General features: G+C 42.6%; 1 protein-coding gene across 3 annotated transcripts in view; it reads right to left on the bottom strand.

Annotated features, from left to right (window-relative positions):
- LOC128695542 (uncharacterized) overlaps window positions 1–20,718 on the bottom strand; it is a 211,677-nt gene that overhangs the window by 23,780 nt on the left and 167,179 nt on the right. For 2 of the 3 annotated variants that reach the window (XM_070093455.1, XM_070093454.1), the window contains one exon: window positions 14,113–14,304. The exons of the other annotated variant lie outside the window; for it this stretch is intronic. In XM_070093455.1, the coding sequence (XP_069949556.1) occupies window positions 14,113–14,304 (192 nt within the window). The remainder of the gene's footprint in view (window positions 1–14,112; window positions 14,305–20,718) is intronic. 3 annotated transcript variants of the gene reach the window in all.

Genomic DNA, 20,718 nt, shown 5'->3' with positions numbered 1-20,718 from the left:
GATGCCTCAAACACCAGTCCATTAATACTCAGAATCTGACCCACAGTTCATTAACACCCAGGATGCGACCCAGGCCAATCCACTTACAAGGATGCCACCCACACAACTCCACTAACACCAAGGATGTGTCCCACACCAGTCTACTAACACTCAGGATGCTACTCACATAAGTTCACTAGCACCCAGGATGTGACCCACATCAGTCAACTAGCATCCAGGATAATATGCACACCAGTCCAATAACACCCACGATTCGACCCACACCAGTCAACTAACACACAGGTTCCTACACACAGCAGCCCACTTACACCCAGCATGCCACCTACACCAGTCCACTAACAACCAGGATGCGACTCACACCACTCCACTAACTATCGGGATGTGACCCACACCAGTTCACAACATTCAGGATGTGACCCACACCAGTCCACTAGCACCCAGGATGCCTAAAACTCCAGTCCACTAACCCCCAGTATGTAACTTACACCAGACTATTAACACCCAGGATGTGACTCACACAAGTTCACTAACACCCGGAATGTGACCCACACCAGTTCACTAACACCAAGAATATGACCCACACCAGTCCACTTACAACAAGGATGGTACCCACACTAGTCCACTAACAAGATCGATGCGACCCACACCACTCATCTAAAACCCAGGATATGACCCACACCACTGCACTAACACCCAGTATGTGACCCACACCAGTTCATTAAGACCCAGATTGTGACCTACACCTGTTCACTAACACCTACGATGCCTCAAACACCAGTCCATTAATACTCAGAATCTGACCCACACCAGTTCATTAACACCCAGGATGCGACCCACGCCAATCCACTTACAAGGATGCCACCCACACAACTCCACTAACACCAAGGATGTGTCCCACACCAGTCTACTAACACTCAGGATGCTACTCACATAAGTTCACTAGCACCCAGGATGTGACCCACATCAGTCAACTAGCATCCAGGATAATATGCACACCAGTCCAATAACACCCACGATTCGACCCACACCAGTCAACTAACGCACAGGTTCCTACACACAGCAGCCCACTTACACCCAGCATGCCACCTACACCAGTCCACTAACAACCAGGATGCGACTCACACCACTCCACTAACTATCGGGATGTGACCCACACCAGTTCACAACATTCAGGATGTGACCCACACCAGTCCACTAGCACCCAGGATGCCTAAAACTCCAGTCCACTAACCCCCAGTATGTAACTTACACCAGACTATTAACACCCAGGATGTGACTCACACAAGTTCACTAACACCCGTAATGTGACCCACACCAGTCCACTAACACGCAGGATGTGACCCTCACCAGTTCACTAACACCTAGGATGCCACAAATACCGGTCCACTAACCCAGGATGTAACCCACACCAGTTCGTTAACTCCCAAGGTGTGACACACAGCAATCCACTTACAACAAGGATGCCACCCACCCCAGTTCACTAACACGCAGGATGCCACCCACACCATTCCACTAGCACCCAGGATACCATCCACACCATTCCACCAGTACCCAGAATGTGACCCACACCAGTCCACTAACACCTAGTATGTGACCCACGCCAGTCCACTAACATTCAGGATGTGACCCACACAAGTCCACTTAGAAGGATCTGGATGATTTTAATAATTCTTTAGATCTGGGTGATAGATTTTTAGCTAACCAGAAAGTTGGTAGTGGTTGCCACCCACCTCATAATAATAATGGTACGTTTTCCCCACCCACCAGTAGGAATAAGAAATTACAGAGGTTTAAGCCGCATGTTTCTCAGCCTTATAACCACCAGAGTGTGAATAAGCCTAATTCTCAAGTGCCTGCCTATTGTCTGCAGTCACAGGTCCAGGACTACAGTGAACAGGTGTGACGAGCCCAGTTCCCCAGAGTCAAGGGATCCCGCCTAGGTCAAATTGCAGGGGGCTTTTATTACTGTACTTATTGTCATAAACAGGGCCCTCTGCAGCCATATTGGAAGAAGATGCGTAAAGATCAGGAGGTTGCAGGAGTTCCTCAGGTAGATACACCAGGTACCCACATGGTAGCTAGTACTGAAGCATCACCTCCGGGTATATCAGGTAACCCAGCAGTTTTGGACCATCGGATGAAGGTATTTACAAGTCAACGGTGGCCTTACACCAAAATGAAGGTAGGGTAACAGGTGTTATGACTTTGAGGGACACTGGTAGCACATACACCTTGCTTCGTAGGGGTGTATTGCCAGTGTCGAATGACACATACACCGGGTTGGACGGTTTGCTCAAAGGGATTACCAGATTCACTGTCAAGACTCCGGTGCACAGGTTATGGGTGGCGTCTGCATACCAGTGTGGTTACTTATCTATAGGTATCACTGAGGATACACCTTGTGAAGGTATTGACCTTCTGTTAGGAAATAACGTGATGGGCCTTCTTGAAAGTGAGGAACCTCTGGTTTGGAGGGACCCAGCCTCACATAGTTGGGAGGAAAATGCTAGGGCTACTTTGCCCGAGTTATTTCCAGTGTGTGCAGTAAACAGGAAGATGGCAAAAGACAAGATTGCTGTGCCTCTACTTGACTCTTCCGATCCTAAGGAAGATTTGGATTTGGGAAACCTTTTCCTTGAACCTAGCCTGCAGTGGGTTCAGAGTAAGGATGAATCGCCCTAGGCAGGCCCCAGTCTGAGCAGGGGTCTTGGAGCTGGTATAGAGGGGAGGGGGGTAACTCCTACTCGAGTGCAGCTGATCGAGGCCCAGGGGTGTGACAACACCATGAAAGCTATTCGGTCATCTGCTGTTACCGAGGAAGAGGTCTTTCAACTAACTAAATGTTTCTTTTTTGCAGACGGTATTTTGATACGAATGACTTTATCGGATACGACATCTAATGACGGAGCACGGCAGGCACTCTACCAAATGGTGGTGCCAGAACCATTTAGGTATCAGGTTTTGTGTTTGGCCCACGATGTTCCTATGGGAGGATATTTAGGTGTTAAAAAGCCTATGGGCAACATTTCCAAACATTTTTACTGGCCCCAGGTATGGGAATCGGTGGGTAAGTATGTAGAATCATGCCCGGTTTGCCAAAGGGTAGGAAAACCTAATCAGGGAATTAAACCTGCCCCTTTTAACCCTATCACAGTAGTCGGGAAACCTTCAGCAGCCTGATGGTGGATTGTGTGGGGCCACTACCCAGAACCAAGATGGGAAACAAGTACTTACTATTATATGTTCCTCTACCAGGTTTCCAGAGACCATTCCACCACGTAAAATTACTACACACGTGGTCTTGAGAGCATTGGTGAAATTTTTTTACACAAGTCGGGGTCCCTAAGGAAATTCAAACAGATCAGGGGTCAAATTTTACATCTACATATTTTTGCACAGTTTTGGAGGAGTTTAATATTAAAATGACAACCTCCACTGCTTATCACCCAGAGAGTCAAGGGGTCGTGGAGTGCTTTCACCAGTCTCTCAAAACTATGCTGTGTGCATATTGTACCCAGTACCAGAAGGGCTGGGATGAGGATATTCCCCGCCTCTTATTTGATGTGTGGGACAGCACTCAGGACTCATTTCGCTATAGTCCCTTCGAACTGATCTATGGTCACCAGGTAAGGGGACCACTGACGATTTTGAGAGATCACCTGCATGGTGAGGATTATGAGGCTGCCCCCTGAGGATTTTCTCACTTTCAGAGACCGTTTGGCTCACATTAAGTGTCTGGCAGCTGAGAACCAGCACAATAGCCACACCAAGATAAAGAAACTATTTGACCGCAAGGCCATGCCCCATACTTTTAAAGTGGGAAAGTAGGTACTAGCATTGGAGCCAATGCCTGGTAACGTGTTAAAAGCAAAGTACAGTTTGCCATACAAGGTGGTGGAAAAGGTCACAGATCAAAATTATAAGATTCACACACCTGGGCAGTGGAAGTGTGAACGTGTGGTGCATATAAACAGGCTGAAAAGGTACCACCAAGGAGGTGTGGCGAGTGTTAATATAGTAGGTGACCCAGGGGTGGACACTGATGTGCAGGGAGCCACAGATGTACACCTTAGTAACAGGGCATTGTTAAAAGACCCTTCACAATGTAAGGAAAGGGTTGCTGAGCTGGTTCAGCTTCTCTGGAACTTTGAGGGTTTGTTTGGGGATATCCCTCGTGTAAGCAAGCTAAAGCCCCATGTTACAGATGTAAGGGAAGCTGAACCAATTCAGCAGGTCCCTTACAGAATGAACTCACAAAAGAGAACAAGTATGAAGAAGGAGATGAAATTTCTACCTGACGATGATTCATTCATACCGAGCGAGAGTGAGTGGGCATCACCCTGCCTAATGGTTCCCAAACCAGGTGGCACCATGTGGATGTACACTGACTACTGGAAGGTTAATTTAATAACTAAGGTTGATTGCTTTCCTCTTTCTAGAATGGATGATAGCAATGTTGTAGTGGGAGGAGCTAAATATGTAAGTAAGTGAGACATGTTGAAGGGTTATTACCAGATACATTTAACCCCACGTGCCAGTGACATCTCTGCTTTTGTAACACTGGATGGGCTTTTTCAGTATAAGGTTCTCCCCTTTGGGCTTCATAATGTACCTTCCTGTTTTCAACGCAGGATGCAGAAAGTTTTACGTGACCTAAATGGCGTGACGGCCTTGTTATTTTTAGCAACTGTTGGACAAAGCATGTGAAGCAGCTTAGAGAGCTTTTTCTCTAGGCTCGCTGATGCTCAGCTCACAGTGTTTTCGGACAAGCCCAGGTAATTTTTCTAGGATATGTTATTGGCCAGGGGAAAGTGGCCCCAGTTAATGCCAAGGTGGAGGCTATAGACAGTTATCCTGTACCAAAGAACCGAAAGGAGGTTATGCATTTTGTGGGCATGGTAACATTTTACAGAAAATTCTGTCGAAATTTGTCAAAGGTGATCTCTCCATTCACAGACCTGACTAGCCCCAAGTGAACATTTGTGTGTGATATGAAGTGCCAGAGGGCATTTGAACATGTAAAAGCTCTGCTTACTAGTGCTCCTGTGCTGGCTAGTCATAATTTCACATTGCCATTTTCTCTACAAGTAGATGCCAGTGATACTGGTGTTGGGGACGTATTACTGCAAGAAGTAGTGGGACAATTATTACCAGTCAGCTGCTTTTCAGCAAAACTAAAGAAACACCAAAAACACGATGCCACCATAGAAAAGGAGGATCTTTCTTTAGTGTTGGCAGTACAACACTCTGAGGTGTACATATCATCATCAGTTCACCCAATAACTGTGTATAATGACCATAATCCTATACGTTTCCTTCACTTAATGAGGAACCACAATCAGAGATTCACTAGGCGGGCCTTGTTTCTTCAACCTCTTAATCTTGGTATTCATTATGTGAAGGGAGCGGAGAATGTGGTTGCTGATGGTCTGTCTCGTGTTTAAAGTACATGATGTAGTGTATAGATCACTTATCTGTTCTTGTTTTGCAGTGATTTGCACTAGATGAGTAGATGGAACCTTGGACCACCCAAAGGAGATGGGCAGGTTGCGCTGGAGTTGGAGGTATCAGAATTCCTTAGTGTGAGTGTGTTTTGGGGGTAGTCACATCAAGTGCCATGTCTTGGTAAGGTATGCTACTTTTTTTTTAGGTGTTTGCTGGGATGCCTCACCTGTGTTTTATGTTGGTGTGGTGGCTGTTGGACCTAAAAGTTTTGGTGAATGTGGGACTGGCGGTGAAGTCCCCCACTTTTTGGGTCATGTCTCAGGATCCAGGATGTTTTGGTTTTCCAGGACTCTTTCTAATTTTTCCCTTTTGAATCACCACTGGGGTGACTCCAGAGTCCTTGGAATTACTTGTAGGTGTCGGCCTGGAAGGTCCACCTTTTGAGGGCCTTCTCTGATGACTCCAGTGTTTTACGGCCACAGTCCTATCAACAAAATTTATGTGACTATTTACCTGATTTTTTGGGCCTGATATTTTTCCTCTCCTGTGCTCTCCTGATTCTCACAGAGGTGTGTCATGGGGAACCAGTTCTGTTTACTAAAGATTGCCGTGAGATGGGGGTGATACTGTGATCTTTCTAAGTAGAATTTAAAAAGTAAAACCTTTTTCTCTGCACTCCTCGTGGAAAGTGTTACTGCTTGATTTTTTTTTTGTGTCACTCCTGTTTTGATCTGTTCTGGCAATTTACTGGGAAATGATACTTACAAAACTGAGCCCTTGAATTATGTAACTGAATGGCATTCTTCATGGGTACTTATGTACAAAGTTTACTCATTAGTTTACAAGGATGAAAGATGTATTTGGGTAAAATACATCAACGCCAGCAGTGTGTTGTGATGGTACATTTTCCTATCGTAGTTGTCTAAGAGCGTGATTGTGGGCTCGTTTGGCATAGAACTTGATAATTTTTATGTTAGGCAAGTTTCACATGTCCGCAGTCTAGTGCCACAGTTTGTTAATACTGCATATTTGTAGTACCAAACGACCGTGATTCTATGGTGGTCATTCCCCAGTTATCAGTTTGCCCGTTGCCTCAGACCTTAGGGTGGGGTTTATTTTCTTTTTCCTTTTGCCTAGGAGTGTACGTGTGGATCTCGCTAGCAGAGTGAGACCTATGGTCTGTGGGTGGGGTGTTATGCAGGGTTCTTCATGACATTGTAATTGTATATATATATATATATATATATATATATATATATATATATATATATATATATATATATATATATATGTCATGCCGAATAGGCAGAACTTGCCATCTTGGCTTAAATAGCAACGCTCATCTTGCCATATAGGACAAGTGAAAATTTGTGTATGCAATAATTTCGCCAAAATCATTCTGAACCTAACGAAAAAAATATATTTCACTGTGTTTGTTTAGTATTAAATTATTGTAAACAAATCAAAAATATATTTAGTTGGGTTAGGCTAAAATAAATTGTTCTTGTTATAATAAGGTTAGGTAAGTTTTCTAAGTTCCTTTTGGTGAAAAATTATAAATTTTTACATCAACATTAATGAAAAAAAAATATCTTTAAACGTATAAGAGAAAATTTTAGAAAGGACTTAATTTTAAATGAGTTCTTGCTAATTGATCAGTTTTACATATTCGGCACGACATATATATATATATATATATATATATATATATATATATATATATATATATATATATATATATATATATATATATATATATATGTATATATATATATATATATATATATATATATATATATGTCGTGCCGAATATGTAAAACTGGTCAATTAGCAAGAACTCATTCAAAATTAAGTCCTTTCTAAAATTTTCTCTTATACGTTTAAAAATATATTTTTTTCATTAATGTTGATGTAAAAATTTATAATTTTGCACCAAAAGAATCTTAGAAAACTTACCTAACCTTATTATAACAAGCGCAATTTATTTTAGCCTAACCCAACGAAATATATTTTAGATTTGTTTACAATAATTTAATACTAAACAAACACAGTGAAATATATTTTTTTCGTTAGGTTCAGAATGATTTTGGCGAAATTATTACATACACAAATTTTCACTTGTCCTATATGGCAAGATGAACGTTGCTATTTAAGCCAAGATCGCAAGTTCTGCCTATTCGGCACGACATATATATATATATATATATATATATATATATATATATATATATATATATATATATATATATATATATATATATATATATATATATATATATATATATATATATATATATATATATATATATATATATATATATATATATATATATATATATATATATATATATATATATATATATATATATATATATATATATATATATATATATATATATATAAATAATATATATATATATATATATATGTTATATATATATATATATATATATATATATATATATATATATATATATATATATATATATATATATATATATATATATATATAGGATGGGGTCCACCTCTGGTGTAAATTGTGGGACCCATAGCCTCGGAGAAGTGGATAAAAAGGCTTCAAGGAAGAATATTTGGATTTCTTCCTGAAGCCGTTTGAATATTCCACTTCCCCTACCACCCCATCTTTTAATATATTTTTTTTTACCAATAGGAATATTTTATTACATAATATGGCACAGAAGATTTAAGAGATACATTGTTAATATAAAGGTGGCATGTACGGTACATATTGTTACGTGTGTATCACCGATTATAAGGCGAAAATCTCATCCAGCTCCTCAGAGCTGGGGCGTGTGCCCAAAATGCAGCAGGCATTACCCCTTTGAACAGCCGCACTGAGCCGCTGGAATAGAAAACTAGCTGCCCTGGGATCCCTAGTTACCCTGATGAGTCTTTTTCCCAGCTCCTTAAGGAAATTAGATGCACTGTTTCCCCATGAGCCAAGGGTTTCTGAGCCTATGGGAACAAACATATAATGAAGGGCAAGTTCTCCATATTTTCTAGACTTTTGGGACTCCCTGAAGCTGGCAGCTGCCCCTCCTTCCTCCCTGGTGTATTGGAGATAGGTATCAGCCAAGGTAGATGCACATGTATAGTCCTACACCACCTGCTTCCCATCTGTCCAGGCTTGAAGGGTGATACCATCTGGACGCTTCTGGCTGCCATCAGATCTGCATAGTTGGGGTGGCTCCCTTACTGCTGGGTATCCAGCTGTTGTGAGGCTCCTCTTGATAATGTTATTAACCTCCTCATGTCTTGCAATCTTTCCCTCGGATTTACGGCACACAAGACCATGGTACCCGAATCGGTCTGCTGCTTCACTGCCACAAATACACCATTGTTCGGCGAGAATAGGGGCGGCAAGTCGAAGGGCAACACCGATGCGGATGGTCTGTGGGTCGAGGCGTGTGCCAAGGCTGGAGTTGGGAACAGCCAACAGAAAGTCCCCAGCATGAGGGGCTCTCACTGTCAGGAGGCAGGCTCTATCCTTCCCTGACACACTCTGAAGCATTGTTGAGGCAATATTTTCCACTATTGGACCATCCCAGTGCGATTGTTTGTAGTTGTTGGGGTGAGCAGGTCTGGTTTCAGAGCCCGTTAGATTATCCCAGATCATGGCTCCGTCAATGAACTTTTGGTCCTGGACTCCAATCTTGTCCCTAAGATGTTCAGGGAGAATCGCTGCTACAAGCTCTCTGGATGCAATACACGAGGACAGAAAAGCAGGTACCGCAATCTGTGATGACTTGCGGACACCAATGCCTCCTAGTCTGACTGGAAGTGTAGCTTGGTTCCACTGCCCGTCCTCTAGAGTAAGGTTAAGTACTTTCGTAAAAATCTGACTCAGAATACTGTCATATTCGTGCAGTATAGGGTTATCATATATATTTATATATATACATACATATATATATATATATATATATATATATATATATATATATATATATATATATATATATATATATATATATATATATATATATATATATATATATATATATATATATATAGTGGAGAAGTGTGCCATAATAGTATGAATGGTATAATTGTAAAGCTTAATTTTATAATTCATAATGTGCATTTGGGGGTACTGTAAAGTACTTTAAACTGTAAATGTAATGAAATCCTGCGAGGGATTTATTTTCCAATTGTGTTTGCTTAGTGGGTAAGTGTGGGTGGCGTGGCTTGGGGGTAGTCACGTGGAGGCAGCATGGAGTGAAGGCTGGTGTCTGGGACACCATGTATTTAAGTTAAGTTTTGAGGTTGTGTACTCCTTTTGTTTAGCTATCTCAAGCCATAGGCTCTTCTATGGTATACCTGTATGTTTACTTAGGCTCTGATATGGTTAGGGTTCTGTGGGATGAGCGAGGAGATAAGAGGAAATGGGGTCGGTAGTGGATTAGGGAAGGCCTGGCGCTTGCTGGGCTAAGCGTTTATGTTTTGCTGGACTTTCCAGCCGCTGGTTCCTCGTGTACCGTCATTTGGGCGTGTAGGTTAGGAGATATAGGAAGGTGTTTTTCTAGAGAGTGTATATAGTGTTAGTCTTAATAAATGTATATTTTCAAAACTAGGAATTTTGCCTAACCCTCTGATAACCAACCCATTGAAGTAACAAATGCTGGTTTAGCGCTTTCGGTTTTGACTGGAATAGCCCTGAGTGGCCTGTTATTGCATAAAATGTGTGTAACTTGTACCTTTGCCCTTAGACAAGGCTTTAGCCCCCAGGTAATCTCACCTTTCCTGCATAACACCTCGTTCCAACAGCATTGTTATTTCATCTCGAAGTTGTAGCACGCGATTTAAAATCTTACCATATGAGAGCCAACGTACCTCTGTGTGAAATAGGAGAATAGAGAAGTCGGCACCCATTTCTTCACAAAGCACTTTAAAAATCCTTGAAGTTATTTCGCTCTCTCGGATATGGTTCACAATATTTACAACGTCTGTGAGCACTTCTTGAAGTCCACGTGAGAGAGCTTTCATTGCCAAAGCATGCCGACGAATCATACAATGAGTGAAGGAGACATGCTGAGCGACTTTCTTCACGAAGGTTTTGAAGCCGGATTTGCACTTCGACAAGTGCTTCTCATCTTAGCTCGTGTTTAAGGAGCAACACTTCAAGGATTTTGAAAATATCTTCTCCACAAGCGGTTGCCAATGGTTCAGAGAACCATTCAGAGAACCTTCATAACTTCTCTGTCAAGGTAACGAACATAAACAAGAGGTTGGGAACATGAAGCAACATCCGTTGACTCGTCCAGATGCAATGATTACTCCTCAGAGCAGCCACTACCTGCAGCAGAATATTCTCACTCATGATCGAGATCCCACTTCTGAATGTATCTTTCGAAAGGGAAATTGTCCTCAACTTGTTAACTGTTCTCCAAGAACCACTTTCGGTGCTTCTAGAATGCATGGCTTAATCAGGTCTTCGCTATTGGTATGAGGAGTCTTTGTTTGCACGATTTTTAGAGTAATTATGTATGAAACCTCCAATGCTGCTTCATTCTGAGGAGCGAAGTGACCAGTGGAGTCGACAAAACTGGCCTTCAGAGAAGCTTCTTTTCGATTGAAAAGGTCTAAGCATTTGTCCTCCAGATAGCTGTGGCAAGACTCAAAGTGGATCTTCAGTTTGCTTGGCTTCATACTCACGTGACTCAAAACTTTGGCACAAACGACACATTGCAGCTTGACCACAGAGTTCTGAAAGATGCTTGTGAAACGCATCTTGAGAAAGGCTTCATTGTACGTACGCATCTTGGCAGACATAGTGCAAACAAGAATCTGCCTTGGGAGTCAGGGAGCAAGAGTAACATACGAACATCCCCCACCGTATCTATGAACTGACTGAGTGATTAGTTGTGGTTGATGTGTTTACTGTAGGAAACCACCGCACGTGTGATCAGTGTTGCCACTCGCCAAACTGGTAAAATCTCAAATGGCTAATTCAAACATATGAAAATAAATTATATTCTCCCAAACCCTTTGTGACCCCCAGAGAAACCCCAAACGACCCCCCAGGGGTCACGACCCCTAGGTTAAGAACCGCTGTCCTAATGTTTCCACCCGTACTGGGGATTGAACCATGGACCTCAGAATGTGAAGAAAGTGCTCTGCCAACCCAGCTGAGGAATATCCTGACAGCAGCATTGAAGGGACACGAGCTTGAGTTCGTCACGGCCACGCTGGAGGGAGATTCATTTGTAAAAATTGCATATGTGGCCACAATGGTGGCCAATGTTAACCTTTCTATGGTATATAAATATACATAGCCTGGTCACAGACCGGGCCGCGGGGGCGTTGACCCCCGGAACTCTCTCTAGGTAAACTCCAGGTAATAGTTGGATGCATGTTATTGTAGCCAGCTGGCAGTGAGTGACACTGACCTGCAGTTTACCACTAACTCGCCATGGCTTCAGGTATCACACGTTCCCTGGTATGTTTACAATAATGTTATAACAATTTCGTGAGTCATGGTAGAGTAGACAAGTGCACCACAGCAGCAGTTGTACAATAAGTGTACAGTAGTACATCCAAATGAAAGTAGCAGCTACTATGATGATACTTACCAGGATGGTAGCTATCATGAATATAGCAGCTACCATGATGGTAATTATAGTAGCTACCATGAATATAGTGTATGCTAGTGCATGATGGTTACCATGATGGTAACGATCATACAATAGTAGGTAGCATCTACCATGAAGGATGTTACCATGATGGTAGCTATTATGAATATGGAAGGTATCATGAAGGTAGTTACCATGATGGTAGCTATTATGAATATGGAAGGTATCATGAAGGTAGTTACCATGATGGTAGCTATTATGAATATGGAAGGTATCATGAAGGTAGTTACCATGATGGTAGCTATTATGAATATAAGGCTACTATGATGGTAGATATCATGAAAACAGTAGCTGTCATGAAAGCAGTTACTACGATGGTAGCTCTAATACATATAGTGCATACCATGAGGGTAGGTACCATGACTACCTATCATAAATTAAGCTTCTATCACAGAGGTACTTACCGTGATGGTAGCTAACTTCAATATAGCAACTACCAGTAACGTAGCTACCATGACGGTAGCTATTATAAATATAAAGGTTACCATGAAGGCAGGTGCCATGATGGTAGATATGAATATAATGTCTACCATGGGCGATGTTACCATCGTGAAAGCTATTACTAACATGGCAACTACCATGAATGTAGTTACCATGATGGTAGCTATCATGAATATAGAAGCTACCATGAAGTTAATTATCATGATGGTAGTATTGTGCATACAGTAGCTACCATCAATGTAGTTACCATGAAGCTGTCATAGTTATAGCGTCTACCATGATGGACGCTACAATAATGGTAGCTATGAATATCCCAACAACCATGAACGTAGCTAAGATGATATTAGCTTTCACAAATACATCAGCTACCATTAGGGAACCTACCAGGATGGTAGCTATCATGAATATATCAATTACCATGATGATAGCTACCATGATGGAAACTTTAATGAACATAAAAACTACCATGAAAATGGTTACCAAGATGGTAGGTAACAAGAATACAGCAGCTACCATGATGGTAGCTTCCAGATAGCAGCTATTATGAATATAGCGGATGCCATGGAGGTTGTTACCATGATTGTAGGTATCATGAATATTGCAGATACCATGAAAATACCATTTGCCATGATGGAAGTTTTCATGAAGGCCTCTATCATATATATAGCAGCTACCATTATGATAAGTATCATAAATATTGCAGGAACCATTGCGGTAGTTACCATGATAGTAGCCATCATGAAGAGATCAGTTTCTTTGATTGTAGTTACCATGATAGAAGCAATTATGAATAATACAGATATCGTGAAGGTAGCTACCATAATGGTAGCTATCATTAAGGTAGCTACCATAATGATAGCTATCATGAAGATAACGGCTACCATGAAGGTAATTACCATGATGGTAGTTATTTTGAATATAGCAGCTACAATGATGGTATGGTAGCTATCATAAATATTGCTACCCTTACGGCAGGTATCATGAATATAACGGCTACCATGACTATAACTACCATGTTGGTAGCTATCATGAATATAGCATCTAAAATGAATATAGCTACCATGTTAGTAGCTATCATGAACGTAGGAGCTATCACGAATATAGCTACCATGTTGGCAGCAATCATGAATGAAGCAGATACCAAGAATATAGCTGCCATGTTGGTAGCTATCACGAATATAGCTGCTACCATAAGGGTAATTCCCATGATCGTAGATATCATATGAGTTCCCATGATGGAAGCTATCTTGAATATAACAGTGACCTTGATGATAGCTAGCATCATGGTAGCTATCACGAATATGACTACCATCATAATAGTTACTATGATGGCTGCAATCAAGAATATAACAGCTACCATGAAGATAGTTACCACAGTGGTAGCTATCATGAAAGTAGCTGCCACCATGAATGCAGTTACCATAAGGATAGTTATCATAAATATAACGGTTACCATGATGTTAGCTGTCATGAATATTCCAGCTACCATGAAGATAGTTGCAATGATGGTAGCTATCATGAATTTAGCTGCCACCATTAAGAGGATAATAGCATAAGTAACACAGACACTCACATGTTTAAGTCACATTTGAGTTTTGTCTTTGCCAGGGTGACCAGCTGATGCCGCTGCTGCTGTGTGATGCTGGCGCTGGTCATTACTGTCAACTTTTCCTTCATCTTAACACTGTGGTGATGCAGGTGATGGATTATGTCTTGGATTCCCACCACTGTTACTGTGCTGCTCTCACACCCGATCATCCCGTACCTGTTGATGATGACACAACTGTTGTCTGTTGATCTACAATACTAAAATCACTGCTGCAACCACCATCACTGCTGCAACCACCACAATCACCATCACTGCAACCACATCATTGTTGCAACTACCACAACCACCATTACTGATACAGCCACCACAACCATCATCACTGCTGCAACCATTACAACCACCATCATTGTTGCACCCTCCACAACCACTATCACTGTTGCAACCACCACAACCACCATCCCTTCTACAACCACCACAACCATCACTGCTGCAACCACCACTGTTGCAACCACCACAGCCACCATCACTGCTGCAACCACCACAACCATCACTGTTGCAACCACCATCACTGTTGCAACCACCATCACTGTTGCAACAACCACCACCACTACTGCTGCTACAGTCACCATGTTACGAACATAGCCTGATGGTCCTCGGGTTATAGTGCTTCACGTAACAAATGAACAGAATTATTATGTCTAGGGGACATCACTTACAGAGGAAAAGGCATATTCATAGTTCCTGGTTAATTTATTAATGATCTTAATATCCACTTAAGTTATTTAATGACTTCAGTTATTTAGCATCTTTACAACTTTCTCATATCTACAATTATGAGCTGAACATGAATCACACTTCTCATTATCACCTCACTGTAATAATCTAAGTATTTACAAAGGCTCACTCTGAGGCAATATGGGCATGTACAAGAACTGGCGTTCTTTAAAAAACTCAAACACAACACTGTTAGAGCTATTCCACAGACTTTAGTCTCCAATAATTCCTCTTATAGCACAGACTTACTCCCGTAATCTCTCTTTCTTTAATGAGACTCTCAGCCGCCTTCTCCGACCAAGATAAACTCTTGCTGAAAGTCTTGGTAGCTCCAAGGGAGGAGAATGGAGATTTATAGCTGGATATTTCTCTAGACCCTTCCTGGTCCAGAGGAAGGTATGAACTGACTTAGGTATGAACTGACTAAGGTGAGGCTTTACCAGCCAACTTTGACTTGCTCGGAACAGGGATTGAGCAGCTCAAAACACTTACTGGGGATCATTCGCTGCCTGACTGCAGTGGAGTGCAGTTGTGCTCTGCACCCCTCTGCTGTTTTCAGATGAGCTCTCACAGCAACAACATGGCACTGAGTGTACGGCGCAGGGTGAATACTGTGGGTGTTGAGCTGCTTCGTGGGGCGATTTCCCCCTCTATGGCATAAGTGTTGCTACCGACGATCATCAGAGAGACGTACGGAATACAGACGAGGTATATGGTGTAGTCCTGAATGGGGCATTCAGAATCTTCGTTAAGTTGAATTCGACGGCTGTGTTTGAGTCGTTGGTGAAAAAATTCCAGCATGTGAGTCTAGATGCATCCTCGGCTGTAAGAGTGCGTCTCATAGACGTCACTCGACATTTTACGTGGGTGAAGTTGCGTCCCCTTCGAGGCTGACATAAGGAACGTGTTTGAGGCGTATGGTACCGTGCATCTGGCAACCCAAGGCAAGCGGGCGGCAGGTGCATACATGGAACGTCCGGAGGGTACATTCTCACTCAAAATGACTCTGAGGCATCCAATCCCGTCTTATGTTGTGATGAAGGAGTTCCGGACCCAGATTCTTGTGTTTTATGCTGGGCAATGACGTACGTGCAGGCTGTGTGGGGAGTACGATCACATGGCAGCGACGTGTGCGCAACAGAGGAGGGGGATGGTGCAGACTGGTGGAGCACCAGTTACAGGTGTGGATGCCGTCGTGGAGAGCCCCACGGGCAAACGAGGGAGTGGCCATCTGTGGAGTGATATACTTGAAGATACCATTGTGGTGAATGATGGGCGTGCCATGAGTTGTGTCAAGCCAGAAATGGCCACTTTGGCGGTGACGGGGAAGGAAGTGCTTGTGCAGCAGGAGGTGATGGCGTTGGAAGAAGAGCTGGACGGGGTTTTAAAAACTTTAACTCCATCTGGGGAGGATTACGTCCCTGTAGGGGACAATGTCTTTGAGTTGCAAGAAGAGAGTGTCGGGACTTGCATAGGAAGGAAGGAGGAGATCAGCAGGCACAGAGAGGAATCGCTGTGCTCTGTGCCATCACCAACACTACTACCATCACCACTACTACCACCACTACCACTATCAGCCACCTCAACTACTACCAACACCACTACCACCACCACAACCACTATCACCACAACCACTACTACCACCACCACTATTACCACCACAACTATCACCACCACCACCACTACTACCACCACTACTACCACCACCACCACCACTACCACCAACACCACTACTACAACCACCACCACTACTACCACCACCACCACTATTACCACCACCACTACCACCACCACCACTACTACCACCACCATCGCTATTACTACCACCACTACCACCACCACCACTGCCACCACAACCACTACTACCATCACCGCCACTAGCACCATCACTACCACCACCACCATTACCACCACTACTAGCACCACTATTACCACCACTACCATCACCACTACCACCAGCACCACTACCACCACCATCACCACTTCAACCACCCCCATTTTTACCACCACCACTACCACGACCACCACCACCACCACCACCATCACCACCACCATCACCACAACCACTACCACCACCACCACAACTACTACTTTTTTATATATTTTATTTAAAACATTATAAATTACAAGGTGGTATAAAATATTAAATAACACCACAATACAGGATCTGAACAAGATTACTAAGAATCATACCACAAGCGCAGAAGAAAAATTTTGAAAACCCAATACAAAATAGGAATGTGTAACAAACACTCAAAATACATACATACCATTCACTGACACACATTATACAAAATGATAAAATATCTGACACATACACACAAAACTGTTGGGGGGAGCCGCCCCCCATTAAAACCTGTCTATAAATACATCCACATCATTCGCACACTTAATGATCACAGCAGTGATCAAACATTAATTTATGTAACTTTTAGATAGACATGCAACTGTTTATGAGATTTTACTTAAGAACAAACTCTGGTAATTATCCTAAAACATGACTCCATAACAAAAATAAGCATTACACAAATTACATGATCATATAAATCATCAACAACTGCAAAATTTATACAACATCTTTAAAATCTTGGAACCTTTGGATCACAGACGAATTACTCACAGCAGATTCCACAGAATGGTTAAGTCTATGTATATTAGAAGAAATCCAAATATTTTTAAAATATTGAATTTGTAATGTAGCACCTCAAAAACTTTATGCAATAAAGGAGAAAAGTCACAACATACTCATATTGAAATATTCATTATTACAAAATAACTGGACTCATACTAACGCATGGCTGAATTGATACATTTCAGTGAATTTTGTTGGAAGTAATCTCTGAACAGTCTCAAATGTTTAACTAATAATTATATCATTACAGCATTATATCTTATTAACCTTAACTAAGCAGTCTTCTGAAACTGACCAAGCTTACTGAACCACTATCACACCATACACCACACCTTTATTTATCAAAAGCATCACTCACGCATACCTCAAGAAGCCAACTTCATTTTACTCCTTAAGCTTGCAACGCCCATAAGTCCCTGACGCGGAAGCTACCATATCCCTCCGAAAAGGTTAAATGCCACATGTTCCCAGTAATATCCTTTTTCCTCCGTTGCGTCCCTTAAAATACCGCTGCCAGTGCCCTGATTCTCTCCCTTACTGACGCATGTCTGTAAACCCATGTCATACACACAAAATCAGTGACTAGATAACCCATTGCTTTCTGCACTGGCACCCCCACCCCCACATCTAAGCTTAACGCCCTTAAAACGCTAATTCCACCTCCACCCACCATACGTAAAACCCTACTAAACCACTCTCTCACTGGTTCCAACCTCGCACAAAAAAAAAAAAAAAACGCATGAAAGACAGTGTCAATGTCCCCACACACACAACACTCCCCACCCTCCTGCACATGCCTATTTGCCAACACATATCCAGATGGCAATATATTGTGGAGAAATTTAATCATTAACTCCCTTACCGCTGCCTTCAATCGTAACCCTTTTAAACGGCCCCATATATCACTCCAAGCATACATCAGATATATACCTTCCACCTTAGCAACCACCTCCCTACCACCCACCTGAGCCAGTCGTCCTATCTTGACCTATCTCGACCAGTCGATCTCTTTCTGACAGACTTAGGGAGCACAAAAATAGTGTTAGGCTTGCCGACACTAACAATGCTCTTTTCTGTCACGTCAGAGATCATAGCCATCCTATTGACTGGTCTTCTGCTAAAACTGTCTTCCCTACTTCCAACTCGAACAGTCGCCGTTTAGTTGAATCCTCTCTTATACACAACTTTCCTTGTATGAACCTTAGCCCTGGCTTCGTCTCTGTAGATGCCTTCCTCTCCCACTGCATTGTAAAATGCTCCAAACTTCAGAACACCCGTGACTTAACCTGAATCCTCATTTTTTTTTCTTCTTCTTCTTTTTCTTCTTCCTCTTCCCCTTTCCTCTCTCCTTTTCTCCTCTGGGTTGTCTTTCTCTCTCCTGTCTCGTGTTTCTGTTCCTTCTTTATTTTATTTCACCACTTCCCCTTTCACGCACCTCGGTGCGCTTGCTCTCCCTCTGTGGGTTTCTAGCTCTCTTGCAGTGCTCCCCTTCCTTTGTATTTGACTGGCTCGTCTTCCTTATTTCCCACTTCTACCACTACCACTACTACTACCTCTTCTTCTTCTACTACATCTACTGATGAAATTAGACACATGTGCGGCGTCTGGTTGTCTTTGTTGTGGACGTTTCGCCATCCAGTGGCTGGCTGGATGGCGAAACGTCTACGGTGGGGATGCCCGGGTGTTGTGCATGTGTCATTTCATCCTGTCGGTATTATATACAATTCTTGTACTACTACCACTACTACTACTACCACTACTACTACCTCCACCTCTTCCTGCCTATATATAGCCGTCCTGCTCCTCCTCTGTTAGTGTGACTTTGTCAATGGTCCAAGTCGGACCGAAACGTCGTCGTAAGCTTCTGTCTTTTATGTGCGGGTTATTTGTGTATCATAAGGTCTACATACCCCAGAGCCCCCGACGGCTCCCTGCAGAAAAACTTTACCCACATCAACCACCTTGCAAACCAATCAACCTTCCTCATCAGGCTTCCAATCACTCCAAGAGGACACACCACTGAAGAGACCAACCCCTTGCCTCTCACCCCGTCACCAAACAGAGTAGACGTTCAACAGTAAGTCCACGATATCCCTCCAGAAAACTAATTACCCACCTTCCCCCTTATAATTGTTTGTTCCTACATGCTGTCCTATAAAAACACGCTGCCAACGCTTTTATCCTAATGTTTCCCTCCGACTCCCTCATCCCCCAAGAAACATTCAAGTAATCAACTATTACGTAACTGATAGCCCTCCCCACCTCTTTGGGTACCCCTCCCATATCTAACATTAAAGCCCTGAGGGTTGATATCTGTCCCCCCCCAAATAAAAAGAAAACCCTCTTCAACCACAATCTTACCACCTCCAAAGCAGAACAAAAATATACTACATGAAAAGCCGTTTCAACTTCCCCACAAAAACCGCATGATGCCTCTCTCACAAAACCCATTCGTCTTAGCACCTCTTTCGATGCTAACGTCCCCATAAGAAATCTATATACTAATTCCCTCGCTCTTGCCGGTATTCTTAATTTACTAAATTCCACCCATATCACTCTCCAATCATATGTGGGATACACTGCCATCCCTTGCATTGATTCCTGACAACGACCCACACCCACTAACCATTTTACCTTGAGTTTTTTAACATTGCGTACCTTTAACATAAACCGCAACATATCTTCACACTCCACTAAGTCCCTGCCACCCCACCATTTGCGGATATCCCCCATCACCTCCCCCACCCAAAGACCCCTTTCCCCCGCTGCCCGAATATACCTTTGCTTCACATATAGCGCCTTCACCCTAGACCCTAATGCCATCAATCCCAATCCTCCCTGTCTTACTGCAGTCATTACCACATCTTTACCCAACCATGCCCTCCCAAAACCCCACACATACCTTAAGGCTCTTCTTTGTAATTCCATAATATCCTGACTTCTTAAGGGGTAAATTTTCGCCACTCCCCACACCTTATTATAAATCAGCGTATTTACCACCACAACCCTTTGATGCAAGGTTACATCCCCGGCCCTTAGACTCCTGAGCCTACTCAAAGCTCTGTCCATTACCATTTCTGAATTAACCCTCCTGCTCTCCTGTACATCTGCTAAATACAAAATCCCACAAATCTTTAGCCTATCTACAGTTATCCATCCAAACTCCTCCCCCAAGGTCCCTCCTACCCAATTGCCTACCTCCAGCAACCGTGATTTCTGCTTAT

The sequence above is a fragment of the Cherax quadricarinatus genome, chromosome 42, assembly GCF_038502225.1.
Source record: "Cherax quadricarinatus isolate ZL_2023a chromosome 42, ASM3850222v1, whole genome shotgun sequence".
Lineage (NCBI taxonomy): Eukaryota > Metazoa > Arthropoda > Malacostraca > Decapoda > Parastacidae > Cherax > Cherax quadricarinatus.
The sequence above is the reverse complement of the archived record's forward strand: the minus strand, read 5'-3'. Positions and strand labels throughout refer to the sequence as shown.